The 16,083-nt window shown below is 41.6% G+C and overlaps 1 protein-coding gene across 1 annotated transcript in view; it reads left to right on the top strand.

The window, feature by feature from the left end:
* KIAA1549L (KIAA1549 like) overlaps positions 1-16,083 on the top strand; it is a gene marked incomplete at its 5' end in the record, with an annotated part of 134,513 nt that overhangs the window by 77,069 nt on the left and 41,361 nt on the right. The window contains 3 exons of the mRNA XM_059474302.1: positions 1,820-1,983; positions 8,074-8,264; positions 11,959-12,086. Of these exons, the coding sequence (XP_059330285.1) occupies positions 1,820-1,983; positions 8,074-8,264; positions 11,959-12,086 (483 nt within the window). The remainder of the gene's footprint in view (positions 1-1,819; positions 1,984-8,073; positions 8,265-11,958; positions 12,087-16,083) is intronic.

Here is a 16,083-nt window from a genome sequence, read left to right as displayed (position 1 = left end):
GTGTGGATTTCATTTTTGCTCATTATAATTTCTGTTCTAGCAGAATGAAAAGTTCTGTCCCAAAATACTGTGAGAAAAGACATGTACCCTCGGGACCTCATAGCTGGATTAAATGAGACAGACGAATAATAATACAAAAAATGGATGTTCCTGTGTTATAAGCCAGAGACTGAGTTACAACAGAATGAAAGGCTTGTTTCAAATTCCACTGAAGTCTTACTGAGTTCAATGAACCATGGGTTGACTTTAGGTCACATTGGGGTCTGGTAACTGAATTAAAGATGTAAATTAGGACTCCTAAATGACTATCCTATTAGCCATAAGGTCATCATTTCCTCTGCATCCCTTAGAAGGCATAAGTATAATTTTTCAACCATTGTTTGCTGCTTCCACAGCAGCAGACTATAATTAAAGTTTCTGTTATTTGTTAAAATTCAGATTCCGTTTCCTTCCCCACAGCCCTCTCATCCCCAAACTAAATGTCAAAGTCAATAATTAAGAATTCTGCAAGTCTGTTGAAAAGTAAACCTTGAAAGTTTCCAACCTGGCCTTTTTGCAGTCTTGTGCTCAAGCTCTAAGCCTAATGATGCTGTTCCTACATCCCCCCAAAAACTTCACTGGCTTTGCAAAACACTGCAAATCTACAAAGAGAACAGGCTCAGGCTCCAGCCAGGCTTTCAGCTGGAGAACTGTAAAGTTCCCAGTGCCTGCTGCAGAAGAAGCTGGTTTGTATTTGAAGTCTGATCCTGAGAGATGCTGAGTGGCCCCGACAGCTCATAAGCTCAATGACATTTGAAAGCGCCGGTCCCCCAGGAAATGGGAACGGCTGCTTTGTGCTGGTGTTCTCACAATTGCCTGCCCACACCAGCAACCAGTGCCACAGCAAAATAAACAGGGATAGCACGGGGAAGTCCACTAAATATTCCACTACAGCAAAGTTCAGCACCATAAAGAGGTTGTCTGATTGTTTTGCCCGAACAAAATGAAATGAGAGAACTGGGAATGTGTCACAGGAGGATGTGTGAACAAGTTGAAGGTTCATAACTAAGAGAGATTATTCTGATGAAATGGAGTCTAAAATGTTTTTGCCTTGCTGCATTTCAGAAATGTACCCTTTTCCTGATGCCATCATTAATATGTCTGCAAGTAGCTCTTTTCAGCCTCATTATTTCTAGTCCTTCAGAAATAATGAATTCTTCTTGACCTTAACTATGATAAATTATTTCTAGAGCACTTAAGAAGAGAAGCATCTTCTTATTGCCTTATTGATATTGATAGTAACTATTCCAGCTAGTTTCATTGTTTTTTAAAAAGCTCTGCCGGTTTGCTCCTGTTGAGCCAGTCAGTCTTTGACACCGTGTATGGACTCCACGCGTGTTCTTTTAACACACATGCTATGCTACTTTGCTCTAAGCTGGCCTTGTGTTTGAAAAATAGTTAAGGATGCATTATTTGCACCTTTTATTTGTTTGTTTATTGTGTGAGTGAATCATTGGAGTGATATCTCAGATGGGATCTATCTTGACTTTGGAGTGGATGTCTGCTTTTGCATATAACCAGGTAACATAAAATTAAGAAAAGAGAGTCTAGGGATTTGTAAATTCAACAAATCAAATCAAATCAAATTCAACAAAAAGTGTTGTTGATTTTCCCCTTTTTATTCTTATTAAAGTAATAAAAGAGGTATTCCCTTGTACAGAAAGCTAGATTACTTAGCAGTACTTTTTATACTAATTTCTACATGGAGGCAGTTGAAGGCTGGAAGCAGCAGGAGCCTTTCCCAGTCAAGTCACCACTGGTGGTTTGCCTTTTTCTGCAGCTGTGGTGAAGAACCCCCCAAACAACCTGTGGATCATTGCAGCTGTGCTGGCTCCCATCGCGGTGGTCACCGTCATCATCATCATCATCACCGCGGTGCTCTGCAGGAAGAACAAGAACGACTTCAAACCAGACACCATGATGAACCTGCCTCAGAGAGCCAAGGTCAGTGACCCAGCCCCACATCCAAAGGTCCATTTGCCTGCTGAGACTGTGGCTCTTGGATAGGCGCAGTTGAAGGATGTTTGGAACTGAAAGGATTGGTACTCACAGCCTGGATCGGCACATCTCCTGTAGGATCTGTAGCCTGAGCTGTTCCTGCCTGCTGAAGGTGGGAATGTCTGAAGTTTGGTAGCAATTCAGATCTGGCCCTAACCAAAGTTCTCCTCCCAAATTGCTGGAAGATCCTCTTCCAGAACATTTCCCCTTTCTGATTCCCCCATAAAATCCAGAATAGACATTCTTTGATTTTTTTTTTTTCTCCTACTGCTATTTTTCTTTTAGGTGTTTTGGACTTTCTAATTTATGTATATTGCTGGTCAGGTTCAAGGAATTATGGTTTTCTTAAAGTTACTAATCCATATCAATTACAATATTTTCTTTTCCCAAATCAAATGCACTTCCAGTTTAATCCTCTGATAGAAAAAAAAAAGTCACACAATACTCTTTTATCTCCATAGTGAAAAAGTCTGTCCTCTCAATGTTGGTATTAAATGGCTCTTGATCAGGTCCAACCAAAGATAGGAGTTTTTAGCCTATGAGGCTCTGTGTAAGTCAGGCTGTTTCTTTGCCCTTTTAGCTGGCTTTGCTCTTCTCTGCTGGCATGGGATTGAGATGATTAATTTTTTCTTTGGTTTCTTAATGCTACAGACAGCATGATTATTGAGATTTCAGCTCTGTTGCTTCTGCTGAAAAATGTAGATTGGAAGGAGAGTTGAAGGAAGGCATGAGGCATTTGACAGCTCTTTTCTCCTTATCTTAGGTTCGTTGCAGATGGGTGCAGCTGGTGCCAGTTGGAAACCAGACATTTGTATCAAAAATGATTCAGAAAAGACATTTCCATTTTGGTTCCAGTGTGCTCATCTGTTTATCCACTATTATCCATCCAGTTTTAAGACTAGATCTGCAAAAGTGTAACACACGATATCACAAACACAGACAGGAATTAATATCACTGCAGTGCTATTAGATGCCCCATTGAAGCCCCTAAAAATGCAAATTATGCTTTATTAGGGGTTGTTTCCAATGCTATGCACCATTTGATTGGTTTTATATGTAATCTTGGTCCCAGCTAAAGGGAAAAAAAAATGAGGTAAACCTTGTACATTGTTTTGAACTGCCCATCAATATGGGATGCTTACCAGCTGAAGAAAGTTGCTATGTAAAAAAAACCAAAACAACCTACTGCTGATTGAAATTATAGCACAGGAAAAATTTGAAAGTATTTTCATATTTTAATCCATTGTTTTCATTCCAAAAAGAAATACAAAATTGGATTTTTACTGTTCCTCAGATTTAATCAGGCTGTAAGATACACACTCAGGTTGAAGCCTGTTCAGGCTGGTTACATTTGCATCAGCCTTCAAAGCATCAGATGGGAGCTGGATCTGCAGTTGCTGGAATGAAACAATTGGTGCTGAGCTCCCAGCACCCACACCACAGTCCTTTTCCGGCAGGTTTGTTTTCCAGCTTTCCCTGCAGGTTTGTTCTCGTTGCAGCTGGAGTGCAGAAGGTTCCCTTCCCCAGAGCATTTCCCCTTTCCGGTTTATTTTGAGACTCCATAAAATTTAATTTAATTCATTATATGAAAAGTGGTGCATTTCTAAATGAAAACTAAATTGCTTTCCATTTAGTTTCACAATGATGCCTCCATGAGAAAGGTTCTGCCAGGTCTAGTTTAGAGTTTATGCTGGTATATGGACTGTGGAAAATGAACCCTGCAGTGGGACTGGGAATGGACTGGTTTGGTCATTCCTAATTTCAGCATCTTTAATTAAAATAAGGCTAAGAAACATATTTTGAGAAGATAAGGAAAGAAGGTAATTTTGAAAAGAAGATTTTTTGTTTTATTTTTAATTCCAGTGTTAGGGCTAGTGATAATTGCTTGAACTGTAATTGCCATATTTCATGCAGTTTGGGATTACAAATGAACACATATTCATGTCACATTTAAAACGAGTCTGTTGTATTTCATGGCTGAGCAAAGTGCCCGAGACTGCTGATTAATGCTGACTCTGCTCGAAGTGGAGTCACCGTGGAGTGATTTGTAGTTTAAGCAGCCGCTTTAGTATTTTGCCTCCGTGCATCCGAGATGGGCTGTAGAATGCCCGGAGCACTTTTGTGACCCCTTTCGAGCAGCCAGCAAGGATCCCATGTGCCACCTGCCTGCTGGGATGCCAGGTGCGTGTGCTGGCTCCAGCAGCCCAGCTCCAAGGGGACGGGCAGGGCAGAGCTGCTCGGTGCTGCAGTCCTGCGGGAGGGAGGGAGGGAGGCTGCGGGTCCTGCCGGAGCGCAGCTGCCACATCCCCGCATCCTGCGGCGGGACAGCGCCCAGGGGAACCACGCATCCACCATCAAACACCGTGTGCGGCAGCGGGAGGGCACCAGGGCACGGAGCAGAGCGGCGGGGCTGCTGCCGGAGCCTGGCGATGAAGGCGTGACTTCTGTGTCGTGGCACACTGAAGGGTAAAGAAATGAAGTTTGCAGAATGAGCTCTCGTACGCAGCGTAGTTTGTAGGAGCTCTCCTGGGAATTGTGGTGCTATTGTGAATTGCCTCAGCAGTTAGGGACATCTGGATGCAGCTGCAGGGAAAAGGAAGATTGGAAAATACCATTTTTTCCAATTTTCTCTCTAGCTGTAAGGTGAAAGAAGTATAAATTCAAATTGGTGAAATTCTGATGGGATTTTATTTTAATGTTTTTATTTCAATGCTGTTTTTATCTTAAGGAACTGTTTTTCCTTTGAGGTTTTGGATGAATGTTAACTGTTGCCTTCCTTACTTTCTAATTCACAGCATGCTTTTTTAAAGTCTAGAATCTCATTTGTCCCCTCAACTAAGTTTTTTTTTTTTTTTTTTGACCATGAAAGAATAAGTTTGCAGGTAAGGAGAGATAAGATCTGTAGTCTAAGACCCACAAGCAAAAGCAAGTAAGTGCTGCATGCCTTGGGAAAACAAGCCTTATCAGTTTGATAAAGGGCACAGAAAAAAAGTCAGACTGTACCTGAGTATACCAACAGAGGGGAGGGGCTGATTCCTTTTCCTTTTCCTTTTCCTTTTCCTTTTCCTTTTCCTTTTCCTTTTCCTTTTCCTTTTCCTTTTCCTTTTCCTTTTCCTTTTCCTTTTCCTTTTCCTTTTCTTTCCCCTGTCCTGTCTTTTCTCTTCCTTCTATTTATTTCTCTCTTTTTCTCTCTCTCTTTTCTCTCTCTCTTTTTCTCTCTCTCTGTTTCTCTCCCTTTTCTCTCCCTTTTCTCTCCCTTTTCTCTCCCTTTTCTCTCCCTTTTCTCTCCCTTTTCTCTCCCTTTTCTCTCCCTTTTCTCTCCCTTTTCTCTCCCTTTTCTCTCCCTTTTCTCTCCCTTTTCTCTCCCTTTTCTCTCCCTTTTCTCTCCCTTTTCTCTCCCTTTTCTCTCCCTTTTCTCTCCCTTTTCTCTCCCTTTTCTCTCCCTTTTCTCTCCCTTTTCTCTCCCTTCTATTTTCTCTTTCTTTATTTCTTTTATTTCTCTCTTCCTTATTTCTCTTCCTTCTTCCCTCCCTCCCTCTCTTTTTCCCTTCCTTCCTTCCTTCCTTCCTTCCTTCCTTCCTTCCTTCCTTCCTTCCTTCCTTCCTTCCTTCCTTCCTTCCTTCCTTCCTTCCTTCCTTCCTTCCTTCCTTCCTTCCTTCCTTCCTTCCTTCCTTCCTTCCTTCCTTCCTTCCTTCCTTCCTTCCTTCCTTCCTTCCTTCCTTCTTTACTTCCTTTTTTGACATATTTTTTTAACATCTTTAGAGTCTTTTTCACAATCATTACAAGGAAAAAGAGTCCCAGAAACAACTGTATTCAGTCTGCCCTTTGCCAGGCAAGGTAATCTAGTGGTCTCTCTCTCTCCATTTATTATTTCAAAAGCGATATTAGAATCTCAGTCCTACAGTCTTTGTCAGTATTTTGGATGTATTGGACATGTACATTTGCAGTGCTTCAGCTGTACCTGGTTGTGATTTAGCCTTGCCAGTTCCCTCCAGGGGTGGCAGAACCATCTGCTCCTGTGGGCTTTTACAGAGCAGGGATCCAAGAACAAATTTTATTTAATGCAATATGTCTGCTGATGAGGATGACTTTCTCAGCTCTCCTTTTATTGCACTTTGTTACTGGACATGGTGGTAAGTAGAACTCTGATTATTAAAATAATCCTTCATTTTCTTCCTGTGGGCAGATCTGAGCTGGGACACTGCAGAATTCTTCAGTAATTCTCATGTCCTGCAGATTCTGGTTTGGTTTGTTTTTTTGTTTGGAGAGGTGATTTTTTTGTTTGTTTTTTTTTTTTAATTAAGAGATTAAGTTGAAATTATTTGACTCTTTCAAAGGCATGGAGGGAGAAATAACTGATTTAATCACCTCTTCTCTCTTGTTACCTTTTTTCAGAATATCTAGGGGTGTCTTAACTGTCTCAATATTTTTAATGAGGTTGAAAAGCAATATTTTAATTAACAATATTATTATGTAGGATGTTGTGCAGAATTTCTTCCTAACTGTTCTTCACACAGCTTCTGCTTCCCTTCCTTCATTTGCTGTTGGCTGTTTTGTGATACCCTGCTTGCCATGGAGGGGTGATGGTGAATTAGCATTTCTCTGATATATTGCGAGTTCCATGGGGGTGATTTGTGGAGTTGTCTGCTCTCCCTTATCAGCATTAGCCTGCTCCTTAATGCATTGAAGCTTCTTATCAGAGGAATGCTGAAGGATGGAAACACATTAGGAACCATTAGCCTCAGTCTGAGCAGGAGCTTGGGAATGCCATGCAGGTCCACACAAAGTAAAAGCATTTTTTATGTTTCAAAAAGTGAAAAACAGCACCATTATTTTCAGACTGAGATCACCTGTGAAATGTATCAGAATTTAGAGCTGCAGCCCAGATTTACTAAGGGACACAACAAGAGCAAATGCTTTTCAGAGCTTGTCCTTCTTCTGTGCCAACAGTATTTTTTTTTCTCATGCTTATTTTCTTTTGGAACTAAAATATTCAATGATGACATGACAGGAACGTGGAGTAATCAGTCATGAACTAATTCCAAAGTATGTGTGAGGTTTAAAACCTGCACTTTCTCAGCTTTGAAGTGTTTTGTGGTCCTTTCTTAGCATTTTGTCAATTGTCTTTTTACTTCAGGAAGAGCAACCTTCCCAGTTTTGGTAAGTTAGTTTTATTTAGTGTAACAAGAACACGTTTTCTGGAGGTGGTTATGAATTTCTTTGAGTAATTTACTTTTCATATTTTTTTTCCCAACAGATAATGCAGGTTGGTTTTGTTGATGTTGGGTTTTTTTTCCTTTTTTATTTTTTTTCCCATTCTCTTTTCCTTCCAGCTGAAAATGCAGTTTGGAAAGTCATGTTTTGTCTAAATGTTTAATTTTTCCATTGAGAGAATCCACCTTTCCTTGGCTGCTTTGCCCAGAAGGCATGTGTTAGTTCTGCTGGGCAGGAACTGCCTTGCTGCAAGGCTCTGGTGAAATGCCACTTCCCAAGAGAAACGAGTGAAGTCAGTAATATCCTTCCCAGTAGGCAACTGGCAAGCCAGGGGAAATCTAATTTTACTGATCTGAAAAAGATTACTTTCTGGAAAATGTTGCCCATTAAACTTTCTGATGTGTGCCTTTTTTACTTTGGCTTGACTGGGAATAAATTACTCCCACCCTCTTTGGAAGCACAAGGGTTTTGTCAAAGAAAGTTTTCTGTAGGGTTTTTTTTTTTTTACTCCCAATTTTTTCTTCCACATCCTTGTTCTCCCACTGTCTGTCAAAGTAATTTCTGGGGGTGTTACAGCAGGGTAAGAAAGGTTAGCCAAGGTCAATTTTATACTAACTAATCATGTTTAAAATGTGTGGAATGGAGATCTCATGAGAAAATAGGTTTCCTGTTGGGTATTCACATTGTATCTATGTATTTTAACCTGTCACTTATGTAATTAAACAAGTTAAGGAGTAGTGAAAAATTTTACATTGAATTTGAAAATTTCTATTAAATCTAATACACGCCAGAAATTTCTGTTATTTCTCCTGTTTTTTGCAGCCAGTCCAAGGCTTTGACTATGCCAAGCAACACTTGGGCCAGCAGGGAGCAGAGGATGAGGTTTTACCTGTGACTCAGGAGACTGTCATCCTTCCACTTCCAGTCAGAGATGCTCCTGCCTCCCAGGAGAGGGAAACAACCCAGGATGGGAGCACCATCAAAACTGCCAAATCCAACGAAACAAGGAAAAGGTATGGGCTGGCAGCTGCTGCCTTTCCACACAGGGGTTAAAGAGGATATTTGCAGCTGGTTGCTGAAAGGTTTGGCACTCAGTGTAATCTAGTTCCCCTCCATGATGTGTCCTTGGCATGACGCTGGTCTGTGCTGGGTAACGTTGCTGCAAAATTTGAGATAAAACCAAGTGAAGTCTTACTGAGGAGGTGAAGTGGCTTTTGTGTGCATGTTGGTGCTCCATAAAGATGAGCCCAAATGTCACATGTAACATGAGCACTGGTAATTTCTCAAGCAATGAAAAGACAGGTCCTCAGCCACTGTAAATTGCTCCACTCAGTCACTCCACTGGCAGGCTCTGCCACTTCAGAATTGAACCCAATGCCTTCACCAGCAGAGGGGGAAACCCCAAATATCCACTAAATGTGGAAGACTTCTAGATCCAAAGCATCTACAGCAGGACCAAACTTCAGAAGTGTAAGAATAGACTAGATGATGTCAGTGTCTACGGTGAAGTGTCCCAGGTTTGCACTCTCTTCATATGAAGTCTCTAGGCTTGTAGGATCATGGATACAAGATCCCCAGGGAGCTATATGGCTCCTCTTCTCTGCTGCAGGGTCCAACAGCTCCCCTAACTCAACTTTATCTACCTTATTTTAAAGTCTTCCACTGGTGGGATGATCACAACCTCCTCCAGCAATCTGTTCTCTCCTGCCTTTCCTGTTAGGAAGTTTTACCTCATGTCTGCCCTCACCCATCAACAGAATAGCTGAATATTCCTTGTCTTGGTCCTTGCAGGCGAGGAAAACAGATTATCCCTTTATCCCAGCTGTTTTGCATGCTTTGAAGCCAGTTTTTCCTTGATCCACTCTCCTTGGCATTAAATGAGAGTGGAGCTGAGGATGGATACTGAAGGGAAGAGAGGAAAACAAACCTGTTAGACAAACAGCCTGAATAGAGGTAACTGTTGTTGTGTGGCTCACAGGCATTCCACGGGCCTGGCCTCTTGAAGGGATTTGATAACATACAAGAAAAGCAGCTGACTAATGCAGAGAAATTCTAGAGAAAACCAAGCCTTCCTAGCTGAGTCATCTCATCTTGTCTGATATGTCCCCCTCTGGAATAATGGGAAATCTTGGAATACTCAGCACAGTGTTGCTGCACACTGTGTCAGGGACATGCTGGAAGGGGAAGGTGTCAGCCAGCATGGTGTGGGGCTGGAGGATAGCAGGGGTGGGTAGATAATCCCCAGTGGTCATCAGTTGAGGTTTTCCTTGCAGAAAAACAGACAGAAGGATCCTGGTTTATCATATTCCATTGGCTGGGCAGTAAATCACCTGGAATGTGGGAAGGGCTGTCTGCAGGGTGTACCAGCAGAGAGGAGCGAGCCAGCTGCAATTGGATGGAAACTGTTATTCTGTCATTTAATGCCAGTGAGGTGCTGTTCAGGCTCCAAGTCACTGCAATATGAGGGTTAGGTCTATGTGAACCAAACAGCACTTGTCCTTTCCAAAGCCTTCCATCCACTGAAGAAATGACAACTGGAAGATGACTGTGACACCCTCAGTGGTTGCTGGTGCTGGGCAGGTCAAGTCTTTGCAGGAATTGTACTTTAAAATGTTTTGAAACCTCTCCAAAGCCATGTGTAAATACACACACACACACACAAAAAAAAAAAAAAAAAAAGTAAATCAGCCCTGTTAATTAATCCTCTACCCAAAGTGATTAAACACTTCACTCAGTCCTTTGAGTGAGTGCAGAAATCCCCCACTTAATCTGCACCATTTTAAACAAATGCTGATAAGCAAACTCGATCCAAGAAAGTTATTCTCATAACAAAATGTGCTGAACCTTGGTGCCCTTCTAAGCAAATAACTAAGAGTTAGTTTTCCCTCCTTCAGGGTGATTACTGGAGTAAGTAAGAACATGTAGAAGTTCAGTTTTTTTGATTCCCAGGAGCTGTGTCTGGAAATGGAATTTAATGGTTGCTGAAGATGAAGAAATCTTTCTTGCCCTTTATGTATTTGCTCTTTCATTCAGGGTACTTTATAGCCTGGAAATGTCAATTCAAACCAGACAGCCATGAAGTGGCTGGTAACTGATCAAAGTATCTTTGCTATCACCACTGAAAGAAACTTCTCAGTTAATAATATGAGGACCACTTAAAAAGGATGAATATTTGGATTAGTGTCACCACAGAAATCATTGTGCAAGCTATCCATGTTCGCTTCTTTTCTATGCTCCCAAGTTGAGCAGATTTTCTTCAGGTGTTGGTCTGTCCCTGGATGGATCTTTTATACTGGGCTGGGATTATCCATTTAGCAGTGACAGACAGGTTTATAGGGAGGAATCTTGCTTCTCAAGAATACTTATTTTTAATAGAATTTCCAAAGGAAACCCTCAGGCTGGGCTGAGTGGGGTTGCATGCTGAATTCTCCTGGAGTCCTGTTGCTGGAAAGAGCCAGTCTCAAATTATACATATTTCCACTTAGGCTATCTTCAAAAGGGAATCCCCAAGAATTGCTTTTCTCATATTTGTCCCTTGCTCTTCTGACCACAGTGAATGCTTTCTACTTACACCGGGTAGGGTGGCCAGACCTGGCCTGAAAATGAATGTTTCAAGCTGATGATACAGTATTGGCAGTGATTTACAGGATGGTTTTGACATTTGTTTTGTTTTAGTACCATTTTCTGGTTATAAAACCATTGTGACAGCAATAGAATTTGATTTGATTCTTTTCCTCTGTAAATGGAAGCCTCTGTGCCTAGGCCCATTTATTTTCCTCTAGTGTAACCTCTTCACATCACCCTGTCACTGCCCATGAAAACCCAGTGGTACATTGCAGATTTGTGAATAACTACACAGGTCCTGTGGAGTGTTTTCATTCCCTTTGTGGCAGTTTCACATGTAAAAAAAAAGTGACTGTGTCTGGGTGCTGACTAGCACCAAATGTGCTATTATCTACTAGTGGTCTGCTTTTGTCAACTTGTGCGTTAGGATTTGAGTGACTTGTACACCCCAAAAAGCAGAGGAGCTGTGGTGGGAGCTCACTCACTTGCTGCTCATTTCTGTCCCTGCTCCTTGCTGGGACTGGATGCTCAGTGGTTCTGCCCTGCCCTCCCTCCTCACCCTGGGCAGGGACCAGTTTCAGGACAAGGATGTGCAATGGCTGATTAAAACAAGCATTTTCTTAGGGGTTTCAGCCAATGAGGGCGCTGCTTAAACCAGGGTATGTGCCAAAAGGAGAAATTTCTTATTGTGTGTGCATAAGTGCAAAGTGAGTGAGTGTTCTTTGCATTGTGGCTGACAACAGCTGACTGTAAATGCAGGCTGAATAATAAAGGAATCGATTTAGCCATGCATCCTAAAACAAAGGTCTACTTTATTTTGTCTGGGTTAACGACCCTGAATTGACAACGGGACTTTTTGTCCTCGGTGGTGGCACTTTTATCATTGTGGGGCTTATGCACGAGGAGCATTCCAAGGCACCAAGATGCCCATGAGCCCTGAACTAATTGGGAAAGTCGTGCTCCCCTCCCATCACTGTGCTCCTACCTTTACCGTGTTGCCGTGTGCTGTTTCTATTCTGTCTCCTTTCGGTACCAAATCAGAGTTGAAAACTCAGTGATGCAAACCGCGCGAGTGAAATAACCTTGAAACGAGGTTGAGGAGGGAGAACTCACATCCTGCCTTGTTGCTATGGTTTCTTGCAGCCGCTCCCCGAGCCAGAACGGCTCCATCCTCAGCAATGGGTCGGGAAAGCCCAGCTCCGGCCGGAGCTCCCTGCAGAAAGTGATGGCACCGCTGAAAGCGGCAAAAGACGAGGGCAGGAAAAGGAACGGTGAGAAGGGTTCGTTGTGCTCACCCCCACTGCCACATCCACGCAGGCACCAGCTGGAAACAATGTCTTGTACCCTCAGCAATCCCTGGGCATTCTGTGTGTGGCTCATTTGTTGGGTTTTCTCCTTCGCCTTTACTGCTTTAACTGTTTCTCCAGATCCCATGAAACATCGTGGTGCTTGCTCTTTGCAAGTTTTCTTGCTTTTTGTTTATTCCCTGCCCCCTTTTTTTTTCCTTGGAATACCAGTAAACTAATGAAGACATGATGCTTCCTAGTAGGGTTTACACCTTTTTTTTTTGTTTTGTAGTTCCCTAAGATATTAATTTTCTCTGCTACTCCTGCTAAGCTGGCCCAGATCTGATGAAGATGAATTAATTAGATAGAAATTAATTTGAGAAAGTGTGAAACATCCAGTGCTTTGTCTTTCCTCACATCCATGGCCCACCTGTTTGTCATTAACATTTACTGGCAGCTTTTCCTGAATGCACCTGGGATGTCACACTGGATGTTTCTTACTAAGACCTTAGTTGATGGTGGTGACCTTGTGCCTCGAGAGGGATCAGTGATGATCCATGATGGATGAGAGAAGTACCCAATCCTGTTTCTTTCTTGTTTTTCTTCTCTTTGCTTATTTTTCCTGAGTTATACCATTGTTCCCATAGCTATGTTTTCCTTATGAATAGAAAATTGGCTAACAGGTTCTAAGTTTCAAAGGGGTTAATTATTTTGTCACAGTAAGAAATGTGGCTCATTTTACAAGACAACAACATTTGTGTTTCCCAGAATTAAAAGCTGTAATTTATGATGTCTTTTTTCTTACCCACCCAGGAAAGCCAATATTCAAACCAATGCTAAGTGCTGCTTACATGGGTAGACAAAATATTTCAGTTAAAGTATTTTGTGTTTTGTTAGGTTTTACATCTTCAAAGAAAATTGGTAAGAACTCAGTTTTGTTTGTTTGTTTTAAAGAATTGACTAGCAACTAACATCCTTTCTTCTGATCTGGGCTGTAGTGCATTTCTAGAACATACACATGCTACCTAAATAAACCTCTGAATGTAATGGAAGGAAATAGTGACCCTTCATTTTAAATCTTAACTTCATTAAAATTTAGGAGAAAAAACTTAGGAGAAAAAATTTAGGAGAAACCTGTGCATGAGACACCACATCTGCCCTCCTGGTAGAGACTTCAGCTGCTTCTGGTAGAACTCTCTTCACTTGACTGCCGTGGCACTAAAAAGGGTCTCCTTGCAGAGATATGAAAGGGAATAAATACCTTGCTCCCTAGTAAAGACAGGAGAACTTTTTAGCTATAGGGATATCTTTTAATTTATATTTAAGAGAGTTTCCTTAAACAACTCTTTCAGAACAGCTTCTGAGAAGGAGGACGTGATCATGGCAGATGAAATGACCTCCCCTTGTCAGAATTAATGGAGTTCAGTTTGGAGCTGTGTGATCCCAAATGCCTATTGAAATTGAAATTAAAATCCAAAGCCTCAAGGCACCCATTAGTTCTCATCACAGAGCCAGCCCTTGGTTCCCCTGTACTGTGATTATGAACATCATTGTCAGCTTGGACAGTTTGTGCTTTCTGCAGGGTTTTACCTTGACCCAGAGTGCATCCACAGAAGGTGGTGTCTGTTCTTCCTTCCAGTTTCAGAAAGAAGCTGCTTTTCTCCCAGTTATTTGCCTGAGCCTGCTCCAGCTCTCCAGCCTGGCTGGTGGCTCTCACACAAATGTTGGCACAAGCAGCAGCAGATTTTCTTCTCTGAGAAGCAGCATCTTCAAACTGGAATGAATCCCTTGATGGTCACATGTTGGATTTGGGGACTCCAAGTCAGAATGGCTCATTAGTTGCCATAGTTACAGACCAATTTTAGATTCTATTTCTTGCTGACATTTAGTTGCAGGGAGGAATGACAGCACTGGATGTTACCTCAGTATTTAAATTCTATATGGCTTGTATCAAAATTGACTCCACATGGAGTGTGTCAGGGCTGTGAGTGAACAATGTGAAACCAGCACGGACTGACAGGCTTTGCTTCAGGACTTGATGCTTTGGAGGATCAGGAGAACTCTTCAGCTGAGCATTATTTCTACAGAAAACATAAAATAACTACTTGAATCAAACAGTGATAAGATTTTGTAAGATAATGGCATGTTTTTTTCTTGAATAACATTTATTATTATATTAATAGCAAGTTTTCTTTCTAAAAGTTAATGAGTTCTACATTCATTTACTTTAGGTAATTAAAAAAACCCTAAACACTTTTTAAAAGTGCCTAGTTATGTATGTTAGAGGACTGTAATATGGATGAATCAGCCAACAGAGGTACTGGCAGTTTCTGAGATGGGTTTGTGAGAGAATGTGGAAGAGAAGAACAGGATATTAGCAGTTCTGCCCATCATTTATCAGGCCAAACATCATTCAGGGAGAAGCAAAAAGCTGAACCCACTCAGACCTAGAGAGCTAAAGCAGCCCACAGTGCAACCTTTCCTTTCAGCAGCTCCTCACTAAATGGAGCCAATGAAATTGATGTAGGTTGTTTTTCAACGTTTAAGTGCTTGATCTTGCAGTCTTCCCATTAACACCTTTGGAAGAGTGTGAGTGTTTCATTTTTTAGGGAAAACCAAAATTTTGATTTGTTATCAATTCTTAATGAAGCATATGACTCCCCAACTTGTGGGGAACTTGTGAAGTTGAGTTAAGAACTTGTGTAGTTGAGCTCAGGTTTATACTTAAACCTCATCACCACAGGTGGAGATGTACAAGCAGCATTCCCCAAGCGTCAAACTTCTTTGTGTAAGAAACCTTCCCCAGCTGGACCAATTTCTCATTTTCCAATCATTTGGACAATGTCTTTGAAAACAGTACTTTTCAGAAGTCATTCAGTCAAGGGCCTCACTCCTTTTTAAAATACCAGTCTCTAAGACTATAATTTCTTTTGTCAAGGCAAGAGCTGTCTACAGGAGCAAAGTAGCAGGGGAAAAAAAAAATCATCTGTGTTATTGGTTTAGCTAAAATCAAAGGGATTTTTGGATGTAACTCAGCCTAGCTATGATACATTGCCTCCTTTATTCTACAGAAGCATGAGCCACTAGTTTTCACTCTGTCTGATGTGGCAGCTCAGCATCAGAGTCTGTTTTTCTGAATTTCTGAGCAGTTGTCTATGGTGATTCAAAATAAAGGGAAATATGGCAACAGCAACGTTGTCTGGTGGCATCTTGGACACAGAGTTAGCTGGGGGAGCTGGTGGATCCCAACAGACACCCAGCACCCTTCTTCTGCCTTTTTTGTGCTGAGTGAAATACAAATCAGAATGGAAAGGACTGCTTCCAGAGGGTCATGGCCAGCTGGGATCTCTGGAGGTAAGATCCAGTCAGAAAGGAGCAGCTGTGCAGATTTGGAGTGAGATGATTCCTCTTCATGATGCCTGTGTCTTAGAAAGGCTGAGAAATCAGAGTGCTGGGAAGAATTTGTGGTGTGGAGAAAGGAGCCTACTCTTTTCATCCTCCATTCCCTCATCCTGAGGCATTATTTTCATTTGCCCCCAGATGGGTGTTAATTTGGGATTTCATCTGCCTCTTCACCTCCTCACAGCAAACTCCTAGGCTTTTTGGAGTAACTTACTACATTTAACTGGAGTGGGGTAAAAATCCCAAAGAACAAACAAAATCCACCTGTTCAGCTGCAATCCTGTGTGTTGGCACAAGTTGCTATTGAACCTCCCAGAAGCTTTACACACTGATTCCCTTTTCTCCCAAGATTTCAGCTTGTGTGACACAGACTAATTATTCCCCTTAGTGTTTCTATTTCTTCTACTGCCCTTGTTTTTGTTGTTTATTTGCTTTAAATAGTGAGAGCACTGTGACCCTGCTAGCATCCTGCTCATGACTGTGAATATTTTTTTCTTCAGACTTAATCAATAGAATTTCTTTTCTTTTTTTTTTTTTTTTTTGACCCTTTTTGGTTGCTGTTTTCATGGCAAGAAAATAC

The sequence above is a fragment of the Ammospiza nelsoni genome, chromosome 6, assembly GCF_027579445.1.
Source record: "Ammospiza nelsoni isolate bAmmNel1 chromosome 6, bAmmNel1.pri, whole genome shotgun sequence".
In the NCBI taxonomy this organism is placed as follows: domain Eukaryota; kingdom Metazoa; phylum Chordata; class Aves; order Passeriformes; family Passerellidae; genus Ammospiza; species Ammospiza nelsoni.
Note: the sequence above shows the minus strand (reverse complement) of the source record. Positions and strands in the feature narration are given on the sequence as shown.